The sequence below is a fragment of the Myiozetetes cayanensis genome, unplaced genomic scaffold (genome assembly GCF_022539395.1).
Source record: "Myiozetetes cayanensis isolate MyiCay16 unplaced genomic scaffold, myiCay2020 scf5-8, whole genome shotgun sequence".
Taxonomy (NCBI): Eukaryota; Metazoa; Chordata; class Aves; order Passeriformes; family Tyrannidae; genus Myiozetetes; species Myiozetetes cayanensis.
This window is the reverse complement of record NW_026087742.1, coordinates 60,771,239-60,787,313: the sequence shown is the minus strand read 5'-3', so window position 1 is coordinate 60,787,313 and position 16,075 is coordinate 60,771,239. Positions and strand designations below refer to the sequence as shown.

The window sequence follows — 16,075 nt, the reverse complement described above, 5'->3', positions numbered from 1 at the left end:
TCAACAAAGCCATTTTCAGTATACCCATTACCTAGCAGTCAGAAAAATAAAGACATAAAGCCAATGTACGAACCTGAAAAAATATTGCAGTGTTGGAACAGAGTCAAATTATTAGCTTCAAAAATTGCATGTCATCTTTAGTACTTTGAAGTACCAGAAGTAATGAAAATATATTTTGAATATTCAAGAACTCTAATTTACTCCTGATTAGACTTCCAAGTGGCTGTGAAATCAAGTTAGATTGCAGAGGAACATCGAGGAAAACAGAAAGCATGGGACAAAAAGTTGGCAGACTTCACATGTATTTTTAATGAGCATTGAGTTTTACAGTAAAATTACTGATTTATTGGCAGAAATAATATTAAAACCTGCAAAATTTTATCTATAGATAAAATGGTAACATGCTATAAAAACGTGTTGGATTTTTTCTCCTTCACTAATGTGAAAATCTTGGCTCTCCTTCAGGGAAATAAACTGCAAGAGTAATTGTCACGTTTTTAGGTATTGGCTAGGCTGCTCCATAACAAAACCAGTGTGTTTTACCACATGAGAATTACTATCTAGTACCACCAGATAACAACATGAGGAATTAATGTTCAGCAAACATCTAATTTTCTATATTGGGCATAAATGGAATTGACTTCATCCAAATCACTGCAGTATGAATGTTGACGACTTAAATGCAGCAAGTGGAGGTCTCTAAGTGGAAAAGAAGTATTGTGGGAGAAAAAACAAACACATAACTGTGTTACTTTATTATTGAAAAATGTCTCATCAAACTCGGTGAAGGTTGATTTACCTCAACCCAGGAGACAGATGTTTCACCACACTCTCAGTTTATTATTGTCCTAAAAATCGCAACAGCGGGAGGAATATCTCCTTCCCATATCAATAGCAGGTGAAGTTCCCCAACGTGTCTATTTGAGCAGACTGTAACCCCCCTATTACGCTCATTACAGCCACCATAACCGTGCGGCAAAATTACCAGCGCTGCATCATCGCCGGGATCGTGACAAGCTGATCTAAACATAGCAACACCTGAAAACCCGAGGACACCGCCACCGTTCGCCTAGCAGATACACCATTTCTTTTTTATTTCAACCATTAAGCATCGCTCCATTTTAAGTGCCTCACAAAAGCGCTCAGCTAAGGTGCACACACCGGATTCCCAGCGCCGGGGCCGGGAATGCTCTTCCGGGGTACTCCCCGCCCGGCCCCGCGCTACAACACCCGGGCTCCTGCGGCCTCCCGGCGCACGGGCACCCTGCTCCCCCTCACGGCTCGGGGCCACCGCGGCCCCGGGGCCGCAGCCACCCCCTCCGGGGCCCGGGAGCGCGTCACCGGCACGGGGGCCTGGCAGCGCTCCGGCTCCTGCCGCTCAGGGCTTTTCTCCAGCCACCGCAGCTCTCCCCCATCCGCCACTGCCGCACCACCGCGGGGGCGGGCCGGCCGCCCGCCCGCAGCTCTCGTGTTTCACCGCGGCCTCGGGATCCTTACCGCTCATTTCGGGCCGGGCGGGCGCTGCTCCCGGCGCGCCGCGGCAGGCGGGGCGGGGCGGCTCCCTCAGGTGCGCGGCTGTGCCCGCTCCGCCCCGCGGCCGCTCCGCGCCCCGCCCTTCGAGGGGCAGCGGCACCCTTTGCCATCCCGGGCCCAGTTTTTACTGTAATCTACCAACTGTCATTGCCTGCTGTGATCCGAGTCATTTAGCTGAAAGCTTTTACGTTAATTGGTATAATTAAGTGCTAAAGAATTACTTCGGCCTAGTCCTTCCAGAGGATTTTCCTTGAGCTGACCTGTTAATCAGTTTACACCTAAGAAAGGGAGTGCAAAAACAGATCTGGTTGCAAACAAACACTTTCCGGAGCGGTGTTTGGAAAGCTGCAATGACTTTGATACTAATCTATGTGGATACTGCAGCTCATGAACACTGCTATACTTAGCATTAGTCTAATGTGAACAGTGATGAATCACTGCTATCCCCAGGAGGAAATAGCATTCAGGATTTACTGCAGCACATTAGGTTAACTATGGCTCTATAACCGAACACCCACACTTTGACATCACACAGGCGATGATATGCATCACTGACGCAAGCACTGACAGGATCAGACACAAAGGCCAGAGCAGCTGAAACAATAGAGCGCGCAGCTGACGTAGCAGCACACCCCTCCAACACTGATGAGCTGCAGTAAATCAATAGTCCCAGATGCCACAAACAGTTGCACCACACTGTCTTTCACTTAAGGGCTAAGACTTCAAAGTTTTATTTTGGACTTCCAACAGCTACAACTAATTACGAAAATCAGTAACAACAACCACCACCAATGGTCTTGTAAACTGTGCCTGGAAAATACTTCCAGGTTAGTACTTTAGATTAACATCAGGAGCTTTACACATACTAGGTACAACATAATAAAAGCAAGCAATAACAAAAAAGAGAAGCAAGCACAGAACTTACTGTTAGGCCTGAGCTGGGGAAGAGGCACAAGAAGGAACTGTGAATGCTGCAAGGATATAGGCAATCAGAAGACTTCGGCTTGTAGTGCTGTCAATTTAACATATTCCTTATGCTCTAAATTCATCTTGACAAAACAATCCCTTCCCTTCCCCCATCCATCTGTCTACTTTTGCCATCAAGGCTGGGGAATAGCAGCTGACAAAGCAGCAACATCAACTTAAATATATTAATTGGCTAAAAAAGTAATATTTAAAAAAATCTATCTGTAGGCAGCAGGCTGGCAAACACAAGGAAACATTGAAGATAAAACATTATCATAGTTGCTTTCAAAAGCAGGGGGGAAAAGCATCAGTTTCATCCACACAGACTTTGGAATAATGGACAAAAGAACAGAAAGCTATGAAGCCACAGTATTTCTAAAGATTACATCCTAATGAGATCCTGATCTTTCCCATGAAACCACACGTACACATTCAGGAGAGAAAGAAAAAAAAAGGATGTGATATGCCTTCTTATAGGCAAAGTGCAGAGATGACAGGTTCCTATAGCATTTTATCATGAATACAGCTATCAGTTTTCTTTTATAATGGCCTCATGTACTTTTCAAAGGAAAAAGGTGACAATGGTTTCTGTGTTCAAATGTTAAATGTACTTTTATTTCACCTGTTTCTAAACAGTCAACACGGTGCAATTTTGTAATTAAAAAAAGATTGCAACTCCATGCCTTTGAACGGTGCAAACTTCACAACACACAGTTACACTTGGGAGCTTGCAGAAGGATGATTGTAGTTTTTTGAGACACTCCAACAATAAGAGTTTTTATACATACTTTCTGAAGCAATTGTGTGGCACAGTGACCAACTCTATGCTACTTTGTTAAAAAAAAGAAGTACTGATAATTCAAAGATGTTAATGTAGAAATGCAACACACACTTTGTACTGTGCAGCCTAGACTGTTAAAATGCTCTCTTAAGTTTGCCAGTTTAGGGTAATGATTTAGTAACTATGTGGAAGAGTTATGTCAAAAAGGTAGTTTTTCCCTCACAGTCTCCCAATTTAAATATCAGGTGAACACTGCATTTCAAAGGAAGTAAAATGAGATATACCATTCTTAACACAGAGAAACTTTGATGAAAATGTTTTTATTCTTAGCAGGAAAAATAATCGGCACTCATTCTAACCTAACTGCATTGCATATTTGCTGAGCTTTTTCTTCAAGGAGAGCTTAATTTCCTAGCATCAATGCTGAGCAGTACTGATGTGCAACTTTTTCAGAATAACTTAATATTGGTGCATACTGCTTAGTCATGTTCCATTTGATTCACAACATTTGGAATAAACTATAATTTAACCATCTAACAGTTGTTACCACTAGAATTTGTGTTTTTATAACCAGGTGGTTTTGGTTTTTATCCCCATATAAAACGGCAGACCAGTTAGTTAAAAAGTTTAGCACTGCTACTGACAGCTACTTGTGGTTAAGAGGTGAAAAGCACAAGTGAGTCTCAGCAACTGGCAGTTCTTAGCGTGTAGAGAGCGGCTTCTACAAAAGCGTGTGTTGATCCAGAGAAGACAGATCTTGGAAAGAACAAGCATTAACTTCAGCTTCCCTGCCGCCCACCACCACCTGCTTGTCCTAAGAATGAAATTGCATAACATAATTACTTGTAAAGGCCTTTTCAGCATCCTGATATTCAACTTATTACACTACTGAGTTATTTTTTTCTGTGCATACCTTTCTAGCTACATTGCCTTAAAACTAGAATGCAAAATTATCTGGCACATTCTGCTGTTGCAGAGCTGGCATTCAGAACAGCTGCCCTTCCTTTGTGCAGATTTCTTAATATTGCTCCTCCCCAAATTACTATACACCCATACACACGCGTATATGCATATATATATACATACAAACTATGATTTGAATACGACTTATTGAATATTACTTATACAAATATAATGTATTGATTAAGCAAATCAATAGCATTCATGTAAGTGCTGAAACAATTTTACCAAATTCTAGGGTAAGGTATTTTTAAAGTATGGATAAGAGAGATGACTCTGTGGATTTAAAAAAAAAAACTTTGTTTGAGCAAACTGGGATTATTACAATAGGTATAGTGTCAGAAACCCTAGCAAAAAATTAATATCAGAGAAGGCTGCCAAGAGAAAATTTGGTGACCAACTCAAATTTTTAATTCTATCCAAGGCAGACATCTCTAAAGATGTACTACTCTGAGTCCCTGGAGTCTAGTAATAACAAGTACTTTCATTTGAAAACCTTCAAGTTGTTTAGACTTCAAGCTAATTATATAAATAAATACAATGTCCATTTAAAATAAAACCAAAGCAGAACAAAAATCATTACTATTATAAGCAGCTGAAAACCTTCTAGTATATAAAATAAATAAGCAGTTGAAATCCTTGTAGTATATAAAATAAATATAAACCACATCTTTCTTTAAAGGGACCAATTTGGGAGTAGTCATTCCTAACTAGAAGACATAAAAAGAAGTTAGTAGGACATGAACTGTCTCAGCTTTCCAGAAATCCTATAATCCAGTATTCTCCATGAGAAGCCAGAAAGATGGAAAAATAGGTAAATCTAGAATGACATTGACTGCACAATTAGACTTCTAGGGTGCAAAAGCAGGGCTAAATCTTGTTCTTAGTATTAAGGCAAAAAGTTAATGACAACTGCTGATTTTTTAAAAACCCTCACACTCAACAACTCTGCCTCACTGAAATTTTACTCTCTTACATGCAATTCCTTGTAGTAGGTGAGTTTGCTGTTCTGGTCAGATAAAAAGATCATCTGTAACAATACAAAGCAATGGAAAGAGTTCAGTCCTACAGGACTGCCTCTCTTCACACTCACTGCATACAATTATTTTTATGCCTACATTTGAGGGGTTCACTTGAGTCCACCAACCAAATTTTAGCAACACTGCAGTTCCACAAAGAAATGTTCATGTAGGTTTCCAAACCATGAAATAAATTTTGAAGTAACACTTTATTACGCAGTTTTGTTTCAAATCACGAGTGGAGAAAACAATCCCTGAAGCTGACAATTCAAAAGATGACATTTACAACGTGAAATCCTTCTGTCATGACACAAACAGTACAGAAGAAGTTCCAGGCAAATTATACAGAATCACATAACAAAAGAGAGACATCTGATGTCACACACCTTACACTTTGCAGCATCTAAACCAAACACCTGGCCTTGCCAGGATGATTCACTGGCTACCTCCAGAGGACAACTCTCTGCTTCTGCACACATATCAGGGAGTCACCACATACTGAATGACACAAATCATTAAGCACAAACCATGTGCCCTCAAGCAGATCTCTGGTTCAGGCCTGCTCTAGTCATTCTTCTGTCCAATTTCACTTGAGTACATTGAGTTTTCTCAGAGTGGATTCCTGCTGTCAGAAAAAGGATTCCTACTGTTCAGTCAGTAGGTAGGCTAAATTCTGTGCTATGCTCAAGCAGACTAACCCCACAGCTTGCTTCTGCCTAGGGGAGTGCTATGAACACCAGACTATGGAATAACCAGGTCACCTTTGCTGAAGATGGACAACTAGAAACTGGAACAGAACACGCTTAACTCCTTTAACCCAAGAGCTTCTAAACGGAAAAAACTGAGCAAGCCTTTAAAACAGGAACCAGAACCCAGGACTTCACCAAAATCATACAGTAATTCCCATTACATTGAAGAAAAAGGTAGCTGACTTTTCCATGTATTTTCTCCCTAGAATCTTTTTTTGAGGTGCCCATCTTTAAAAGACAACACGGAGAAAAGCCTAACTTAGAGTATCCCAGAGCCTCACAGCTAAGGGACTCTGCTGGAATTGGGTAGCTAAAAGTTCAGATTCTGTGGTGGTTGTAGAGCTTAGATCTCTTTGGTTGTGGGTGAGTGCCTTAACCAACTTCCCAATGCTGATCATGTTTGCATTTGATGAAAAACTTCATACAGCCCAAGTAAACAAACAGCCTTTCTTTACGGAGAGACAGAAAGGCAACTTTTATATACTGTCTCTATATTGTCTCTGTCTCTGATATCTGGCTTCTGACTTCTCCCTGCAGCTTTATGTTTTGTACCATTACAGGTATATAGGGAATTCCAAGGTCAAAACAGGAAAAGCCATGGATTCAGTTTGCTTGCTAGGATTAGATCCTGATTCAGTGGGTGACCTGGGCTGCATCTGAGAGTTCTACATCTAAATCTAAGTTACAGCTAAGGTGGAATCAAACATCCTGAACATGACCCCTTGCACAGTTCTTTCCAGACATACTTTTCTATCTTTTCTCTGTTCTCTTTTCTGTCTTTTCACTAATAACAAGAAAAGCCTATGAATGGAGGTACAATAGGGGATGCTCTGAAGACAATGGAAATAAAAGTTGATTAAAAAAACCACTGGTTTTGAAAATCCTTAACATTGCAATTGATATGATAAATACGTCACCATTTACATTGAGGCTTCTGGTTCTGCTAATGACTTAAAGTCCACACAAAAGAATTTTCATTCTAAAAAACTTTGCAGAAATTTGATCCTGAATTAACTAACCCCAAGAGTATGCATCAAAAAGCACTGATATTCTTAGTCAGACTTAGAAACATAGAAAGGCGCCATGCTTACTACAAACACCTGCAGCCTCTTCTGTAGTGAAATGTTCCTACTATCATAAAAATCACTAAATACTATCAAACAATTCCCACTGCAAACTTCACATTTTACTATTGAAAGTGATTTGAAAGTGTTTTTCAGGATCTGTGTGAGATAAAGAAAATAAATTAAATAATCCCAGCCTAACTAATAAAGACATTTTAAAATTGTATTCACATCTTTTAAATCGTGAGAGTATTCAAAATTTAAAATTTGGCCTTTTTGGTGTTTTATGTGACAAAAGCGCCTTGATTCTCCACAATGAGCCATTTACAGATCCCTTCAACATGGAATTATTTTCTCCAAATCTCAAACAAGTTACCACAAGGGGAAGTATGTAAGCTCAAGCATTAAGTGCATCTATGACAAAGACCTGTGTTGATAAAAAGCTTTCAACATTGTTAATAATACATCCAGAAAGAAAGTTATCTGGAAAAGCAGTAAGAAGGGACCAGACACAAAGATAAGCCTATACAATTGCAGCGTTCTCTTCAAATTCAATTTGCTCTGTAACCAAATATGTTTTAGTAACATACCCACTGCTTCGGCAGCCAAAATTAACTTGCAGCCAGAAAGAACTATGTTAGGAATCTATGTACCTGTGCCAAACAAGAGGCCAGGGATGAAACAACTCAGACTCAGACATACAAAAGCTGTTATTCCCAATCAGAAGAAAAGAAAAAAGACACATGCATACAGCAGAGTTCCTTACCATACATTATGTATGCATCAATATATCCCTCTATTAAGAAGCTGAGACGAGAAAATTGCTTAATAGCTGGAAAGTAAATGTGTCCTTTGTGCAGAAACCTTTTCATTGCTTTGCTACTGTCTGGATGCAGGAGATCTGAATTATCTGTTGCTGGACCATGAGGGCTCAGGGACTGAAAATACCTCATGAATCATGTCTATTCACCTGCAGTTGCAGTTTCATTCCTCTCCCCCATTATCCTACATAAAGATCCATCATAAATGGATTCTACGTAAAAGTATGAAGATCAATTTTAAAACAGTTCTTTTACCCATGCGTCTCCCACTGGACTGATGTTCTAGAGCACTCACCCACATAGCCAGAAGGTTTCTTGTAATTAGACAAAAGTTATTTCACAACCACTTGACAGCCAGCCACTAGCTCTGGTATTCATTTTTCTTTTTTATTTTTTTTTTTTAATCCCTGGTGTTTTCTTACTTATTCCTAACAAAACTTATTTTTAGCCAAACAAACCAAGCTCTTCTACTGTTTATATTCATTTTCCTGAATATCCTAACAGTTCTTTTTCATGACACCTGGAATCAGCTTCATTTAATCTTTTGTAATGATCTATCAAATTACAGTTGAAGTCTCAGCAGAATCCTGTAAAATGCTACTAAACGACCCAAGCTATACTAGCAACAACTGCCATGATGCATTTTATGATCACAGTAACTGTTGCAGATACATTATCCTGGAGATAAGTATTATCTTTTGAGTTAAGTATTGAGTTAAATATTGAGATAAGTTATTATCTTTTGCTTCTTCCTCCTCCTTATCAAGTTTCAAGTGAGGGAATCCCCATCTATGCATCCCCATTAATCTTATGCACAACTTTGCATTGTATACAACTGCATTTCACCCAACTCAGGGGCACCATTCAAACAACACTCTTTTAGACAATTAATACATGTTCTTGTTGATCTTTTGCCATTTCTGGAATACAGATTTCCTACGCCATTAGAGTTGTCTTGATAATCAATTTTTCTGAAACACCAAGTCTTTCTAGAATATCTCATTAGCTGAAAGATATCCGAGTGCATTGGTTACTGAGTGATTAAGAAATGACAGATTTACATCCTAGGGTAGCTGTGCATCATGCTTCAGCATTCAATCTTTTCCTATTTCATCCAGTATTTAGAACCTTTAAAAAAAAAAAAAAAAAAAAAAGCAAGGTTTTATTTACTCTGCTGAAGCTCTTTCGAGATAGTGATCACAAAACATTCTGTGCTATGCTTTCAAGGAGGCAAGGTAACATGCAGGTATCTGGCCTCAAGACTTGACTGCATACCTCCAATTCTTTACACTTGCATTCTCTAGTCCTTCTATCTACTTCTTACCAGCCTTCATATCTCCTAAAGCTAGATCCTATGCATATATAACCTTACCCAACATTAAGCTTCTGCACTACTTGTCCAGACCCGGCAGCACAACAGTGTCATACAAGATGATCCAGCACCATACTTTTAATTGCTTCTGAAAAGAACTCCAAATCCAACACCCTTCTGTTTAACTACTGTCACCAACATGAGACCAGATTCTTTCCCATCAAAAATAATGGATCCATTTTTCAGTTGAGAGGACAAGGCTCAGTAACTTAGGAAAAAAAAGTGACAACACACTGAAATTCAACAAACATAATGCACAGCTGGAAAGCTATTATGGGAAAGTCAGTACTCTGGACAGCATTTTAAAAACCTGATAGAAGATGAACTGGAGAAACAACCTACAGATAAGGCTGTGTGGGTATATGAATAGTCTACCATGTGTTATATCTTTGCTGGAAAGGAATGCAAGGAAACTTTAATGTGTATATAGCCGCAATTAGAAGAAAAGATAGGATATTTCCAAGGTACATTTTCCTCCTGCTGATGCAATCTTCCTTTGCATAAGAATTAGAAGGGTGTAGTAAGCGTAAAAACATGTCTTTTACAAATATTTAATTGAAAAGGTTACATAGATATAATTTCAGATTTACAACTGGTGTAGAAAAGCACTTGGGCCAGAAGTTAAAAGCAATCAAACTGTCAATAATCAATCTTAAAACCTCATGCTTGCCCTCTGTATCCATCTCTTGTACCCATCTGCAGTACAAATCAGGGAAAGGAGTGGAAGTTAAGACTCATACTAGCCAGTCCTCTGCACCTCTGATCAGTATTTGTTGATACTCACTTTCACTTTTCAGCTCTCTTAGCAGGTAACTTTTAAAACTCATTCATGCTGGAAGAACTTTAACTGGTTCCAGTTGCTCAGACTGCCCTTGTAACTTACTATATATTTTCACTTATATATGCATTGTATAACCACCAGATGCTATCCAAAACTGCACTGTCACAAAAATGTCATACTCTAATTGGAGAAAGTCACTCTGCTTTTGATCCTGATTCAGAAAAAAAAAAATCTCTTTCAGAAAAAACATAGTTTAGCTTCCAAAATTACCCTAGTGGGCTTTAGGCACCCCAAGGATCTGCCTGCAGGACAGCTTTATTTGTATGTATTATCATTTGAAAAATAAGAGTAAAAAGTCAGGTAAGATTTCAGATGAAACTGAATTTAAAAGCTAGGTAAGAGTCAAAAGTACCTTTTTTGGTATATCTAACAAAACAAATCTTTGCCTGAACACAAAACAAGAAACAAAATACAAAATATGTGGAAAGCATAACAAAAAGAATAAATGCAAACTTAAGTACGTTTCATGTAATTTTCCAAATCTACCTGCTACTTAAGAGCTTTACTGAGATGTCTCTTGGCTGCATAAACCATAAGAACCAACTCTGTCAAGAGAGTGGTGCCTTTCAGAGTCTAAAGTCTTCAAGTCTAAAGCAGCTGAGGATGCAACAGTAGCATTTCACTTTATAATGCCATCTTTCCAGAGACTATCTTAAAGGCAAGTTGTGGAATAAACAGAAAAAAAGAGAAAGGCTGGCAACTCTCTGTAGATACTTCTTTCTCCTTCTATTTGTCATCTTCAACTCTCATTCTGATTCATTCTTCATTCTTAGAAGGCTGAAGTATCACTAACTTACACCTCTTGGACCTAACAGTTCTTTGCCTGTCTCTTTCCAGGAATTTGATTGTTTACACCTGCTTTGGTTGTTTGCTTTGGTTTTTTGGTTTGTTTTGAGAACTGGCCTGCTAACGCTGTGTTTTAGGAATAAGGCTTTCCCTACTTCAAGACTTTGTCTTAGTCCACGGTCCTCTTGTGGTCTTTGTTCAGCACAATCATTCAACATTAAATGACCTGTCTGTATGTCATAAGATTTTTCTAGTATTGTTGAAATACTTCATTAGAAAGAGGCCATCATGGGGAACACTCACTACCCCACTCACAGGAACTTACATCTTATTGAAACTACAAATCCATATTAACTCCTTCTAAGAATTATTAATATAGACTATCAGTTTGACATTTACAGTTCTTACTGCAGCTCTTTCTTTGGTTGCCTTGGAAGGCACATCCATTCTACCTTTGAATACAGCTATCAAGATCATCCAAGGGAAACACAGTATGAACAGTATTTATGAAAATGGTCCATATACAGGGCACCAAAGGGAAAGGACAAGTGCAACTGCTGGAGAATGGGTTATGGGGAAAAAAATTGAGAACAGGCAAAGGAGATGAACCACATCCTCACAGAGTAGCTGATTAATCAAAAGGGAAGGAAAGTGTAGTCAGATTCTCCAGTAGCTCCAAAACCATTAACCTGAGACCCATCTACAAGTTACTGGGTGCTGTACAGTCACTTGAAAAAATCTGAGGCTCTTTGGATGGTGTCCTAGGGCACCTGATCTCGACAACTCTGTTTTCTAGAAGGACAACTGGAAAGCCCTTTGAAGTGCAAAAAAGAGCTTCTCTTTGGCAAAAAGAAACAAGAAAGAACAGCACCGTATGTAGCCGTATTCACTATCAGTGAATTTGGCCCTTCTACCTTTGTTTGAAACCTCATGCGATTACATTGTTTCTTAATGGCTTTAAGTGGCTGAACTTACATAGCTTGTAACTGGTCTTTAACTCACATTACACGGGAGCTGTTTATGTTTGTGCACAGCTAGGCTATATGTTTGTAATGGCCTTGTTATCTTCTGCGTCTTCTTTCTTTCCCTCATTTGGGTAATAAACTGCTTTAGATGTAAAACAGATTGCTGCATGTCTGCAAAAGGAAGAAGGGGAAAGGAAGTTTTATTACCATGATTTTAAATAAAGTTGAAGAATGTCATGATCATGTAAGTCATGCAAGCTGACAAAACCTCAGTCATTTCACAGACAGTCAAAAAAAGACAACTATTAATTTACTATTAATAACACATGCACAGCCATATCTATCAAGCCATGTGTTGCTGATTCATCCATTAGAAAAAAAAAAGCTAACCAAGAACAGAATTAGAAAATCCCTGGATTCAAAGTTGCAACATATAATTAGATATAATATTCTTGTGAGAAAAGTGTACTTGGACCCACACACACAACTCAGTAGCCTTGCACGTGTGAAAATTAAGGAAAGGAAGACTAACCTCCTGGTCTCTTTTCACTGCTGCCTTGACCCTCTGGGTACTCAAGAACTTCTGGCATCAGATAAAGCATGAAGGCAGAGCAATGTCAGAACCTGTAAACTGCTGGCATGGCTGTGGCAGCCTGGGCATGTATGAGGAACTTGCTCTGTTTTGAGGAACTCTGGAAAAACAATGGCCAGGAGAGCAGCTCCACAACCATGAAGACTGTTTTCCTTCCCAGTTTGTCTGCCACCCTTCACAACTACCAAGTGCTTGACAGGGGTTCACACAATAAGGCAGCCATGACTACTATGTGAAGCACAAATAGGACAAGAGTAAATCAAATTAATTCAAAGCTATTTCTTATTAACAGTAATTCTGTGATAAAAGTCTGAGTCCTTTGACAGCTACAGCTATACATCAAGAATTTAGCAATAAAACATTAATCTCACAGGGTGAACTATAAAGAACTTTCCTGGGGTCTCATCTAGAAATCTGCAGCATTTGCCAACAGGTAACACACCAGCATGTACTCATACTGTACACAGTGGTGAAAGAGAATCTAGCAAAAGTCCTTTATGCACAAAGTTCTAGCCTTTCCATTTTTATGATACCCAGTACAAAGTCCACTTAAAAACATCAAGTTTGAGTTTCTATAAAATAAAAGCTCCATTTGCTTTTAAATAATCAGATAATGAAATTAAGAAACTTCTTCCTCTATTTAATAAGCCATCTTCATGAATCTTTATTATTTCAATCAATGAGGTTGCATCTAATCAAGATATTGAAAATGCTATCAGTGTAAGTTATCCTAAATGTTAGGACATTAAGTGACAATATCAAATGAAATGCCTGCATCTCTGATTTTTGATTTAGTTCAAACTGCTAACTGCTTACACTAGGCAAACTTTCTACTTACGCTAGAAACCAAGAAGAGATCCTACATGAATTTTCCTGTCTTTTCCTCCCATAAAGCAAGCAATACAAGGCTATTTTTTCCCCATCAACAGCATAGTCAGGCAACAAATCAGACTAACTGACTCCAATGCCAAAGCACTATCATAATATTGCCAGATGCAGGCCTGTCAAGCTTAACATGCTTCACACAAAGCTCATCCAACTGATTCCAAACTCAGGCAACAGTAGTACCTGCATCTCAGCAGTTTAAGTTAATACTGTCACAGCCTTGTGAGCTAGACATGCCTGACTACAGGGAACCAAGTTTTGGAGTTATTCTTAGCTGCAACTTAGGGTTGTCATTCCCTTCTCACCATGCACCTCCAAGTACCAGTACCCTCCATGTAAAACGAGATATCAGATGCTCACAGAAATGGATGAGCTCAAAGAGTTCAAATGCTTGAAGACAAAGACATTCACTGTGTGTACAACTGCGAATCAACACACCCAAATGAGGCATCTTCAGGATGTAGCCTTATTTATTTCAGGCTTTAGCTCCAGAATGAAGACACTTCATTTAGGTATCTAAAATTATGAGTTTGCATGCAAGTTAGGGCTTAAAACTCCCATTACAGCAAGTGGAGATCTACTTGGTACAGATGGTGGAGCTTGGAGAGCTATTGAGTGCAAACTGATGTCAGCTGAAAAGCACTGAGTGTACTACAGCTAGTGACTAAACCTTCACTAGCTTCAAATGGGAGCTTAGATCCAAGGCCACATATAGAAACACACATTTAGACACCTAAAATTAGATGCCTTCAGTATGCAGCTCAAGAACTGATATTTCAAACAAATATCTCCAGAACCTTCCTAGAGTCAGGTTGAGTTTGCAGCGAGGAGCTTGCAATGTAGTGAAAAAAGGGAATAAAGGAGAAGATTAAAGAAGGTACAAGGAAAGATTAACTGAACTGTATATACAGGAAAATCAAAGAGAAAAAGGAGAACCTGACTGAACACCTTATGATGAATACAGTATGTTACGAACTCATTAATGTCTTGCAATAAAATAAGATAGAAGAAAAGTTAGAAAAACTTCTAATAGAAAAATTAGAAAACAGCCAAGGCAAAAATATTATAGATATGTTTTGTCCGTATAAAGAAACTGAACCTATTTAACACATTTTAAATGGAAATCAATGGCAGAAAAACTATGTTTTCCCTAAAACACACTACAATCAACACTGTGAAAGAGATCTGAATTTAAGCCTTTTATAAAAGGCAGAAGGGTTAAGTCTTCAACAATATTTGCACTCTGTTTATTAGTCTAAGGTATAAAAAGAGCAGGTCCTACTTAAAGTTATTTCAGAATGAGACAGCTCCAAATCAAGCTGCTACAACCACGTTTTGCAGCTACTTTTTCTCATCATCTTATTGCAGCACAAAAGAGAAATACATCTCCTCTGCAGACATACTCCCACACAGCTGACCAATAATAACATTCTTATTACTTTTAGTTTGGCTGTAGATATGAAGAAATACAAAAATCTATGAAACAATTTTTAAATTGTGTATATTGAAAGCAATTTCCAAACAGAGGAGCTTTAAAATTAAGCTACTCCTAGACTCAGCTCTTACTCTCTACAGGGACATTCTCAACCAAGAGTTAAGTAGCTGTAAGTCACTGTAATTGCTGTGACCCCATACTTTCAGTTAACTTGTCTTAGCTTCCCTCAATGCCTCTTATGAAGGCCCTCTGAATACTTCCGATGGAGATCCTAAAATTAATATGTAGAAGAGGATGCTAACCTAAGTATCCATATCCAGTTTCAGCCTCATATAACATGTTCGGTCTTCTATAGCATTAACACAGAAGGAAAGGAGAAGACAACTGAGATTATTTACCATTTAAGGTGGGGTTGTTTTGATTTTTTTTTTTTAATGAACTGATGTATAAAAGTTTATATCTGTGTTTTCAGAAGGCTACAGTGGAGAAAAGCTGCAAAGTATCATTGAAGATGAAAAGGAAGGCAAATTAACTTTCACATGTCATCATGCAACATTTCAGTTGAAATGAGAAACAGGAAAATGGAAACAAGGGCAAAGAATTAATTTCTTTTTGAGCTACAGAAAGAAAAGAAAGATTACCTAGAGTGGCTTCCCTGGGAGGCTTCAGTAAGCTATTCTTAACAGGAGCAGGAAAACTAAAGACTAGAACTTTGTAATACACATCCAGGTTACTTGTAAGGAGTTCATTATCCAAGCTCTTAAGCTACCTAGAAGACTAGAGCTGCTCAAAGAGAGAACTTCTGTTAACAGTATTTTATTGCTTTTGCTAGTTTGTTCCATTACTACAGAACTGTGTACTTAAATAAACAGTCTTTTATTTCTAAACCTAGCCCAGTGCTAAAGTGGATATCAAGTAAATTAACAAACAAGATACGGTATTTCTAGAGATGATGTCACCCTTAAGGTCAACAAATGGGATCACTACTGCAGTGCCAAGTATCCCTGTACATTCTAAAATCACCACAGAATGACAGCACACATTTCCTCCACCTAGCACAGTGGTTTAGTATTTGATAATAAGTAGTGGTGGTCTTGTGAGAAAATCATCTCCCAGTGACCATTAGCAACTAACAAAGTCCCTTCTGAGGGGTCTGTGGCAAATTGTACAGAATTTAGGATGATCTTTAACAACCTCCAATATTAATAAATTAGTTTTAGATAAAACTCAACACTAAAGCACCAGAAGATATGAGAATAAGATAAATCTAGGGTTCTTTTTTGGTTCAAATGTACTTAAATAGCAG

General features: G+C 38.6%; 1 protein-coding gene across 6 annotated transcripts in view; it reads right to left on the bottom strand.

The window, feature by feature from the left end:
- FNDC3A (fibronectin type III domain containing 3A) overlaps positions 1 to 16,075 on the bottom strand; it is a 114,770-nt gene that overhangs the window by 54,979 nt on the left and 43,716 nt on the right. The window contains exon 1 of one of the 6 annotated variants that reach the window (XM_050333077.1): positions 1,498 to 1,519. The exons of the other annotated variants lie outside the window; for them this stretch is intronic. Coding sequence (XP_050189034.1) covers positions 1,498 to 1,504 — 7 coding nt within the window. The 5' untranslated portion in view covers positions 1,505 to 1,519. Of the gene's footprint in view, positions 1 to 1,497; positions 1,520 to 16,075 lie in introns of those variants that run through there. 6 annotated transcript variants of the gene reach the window in all.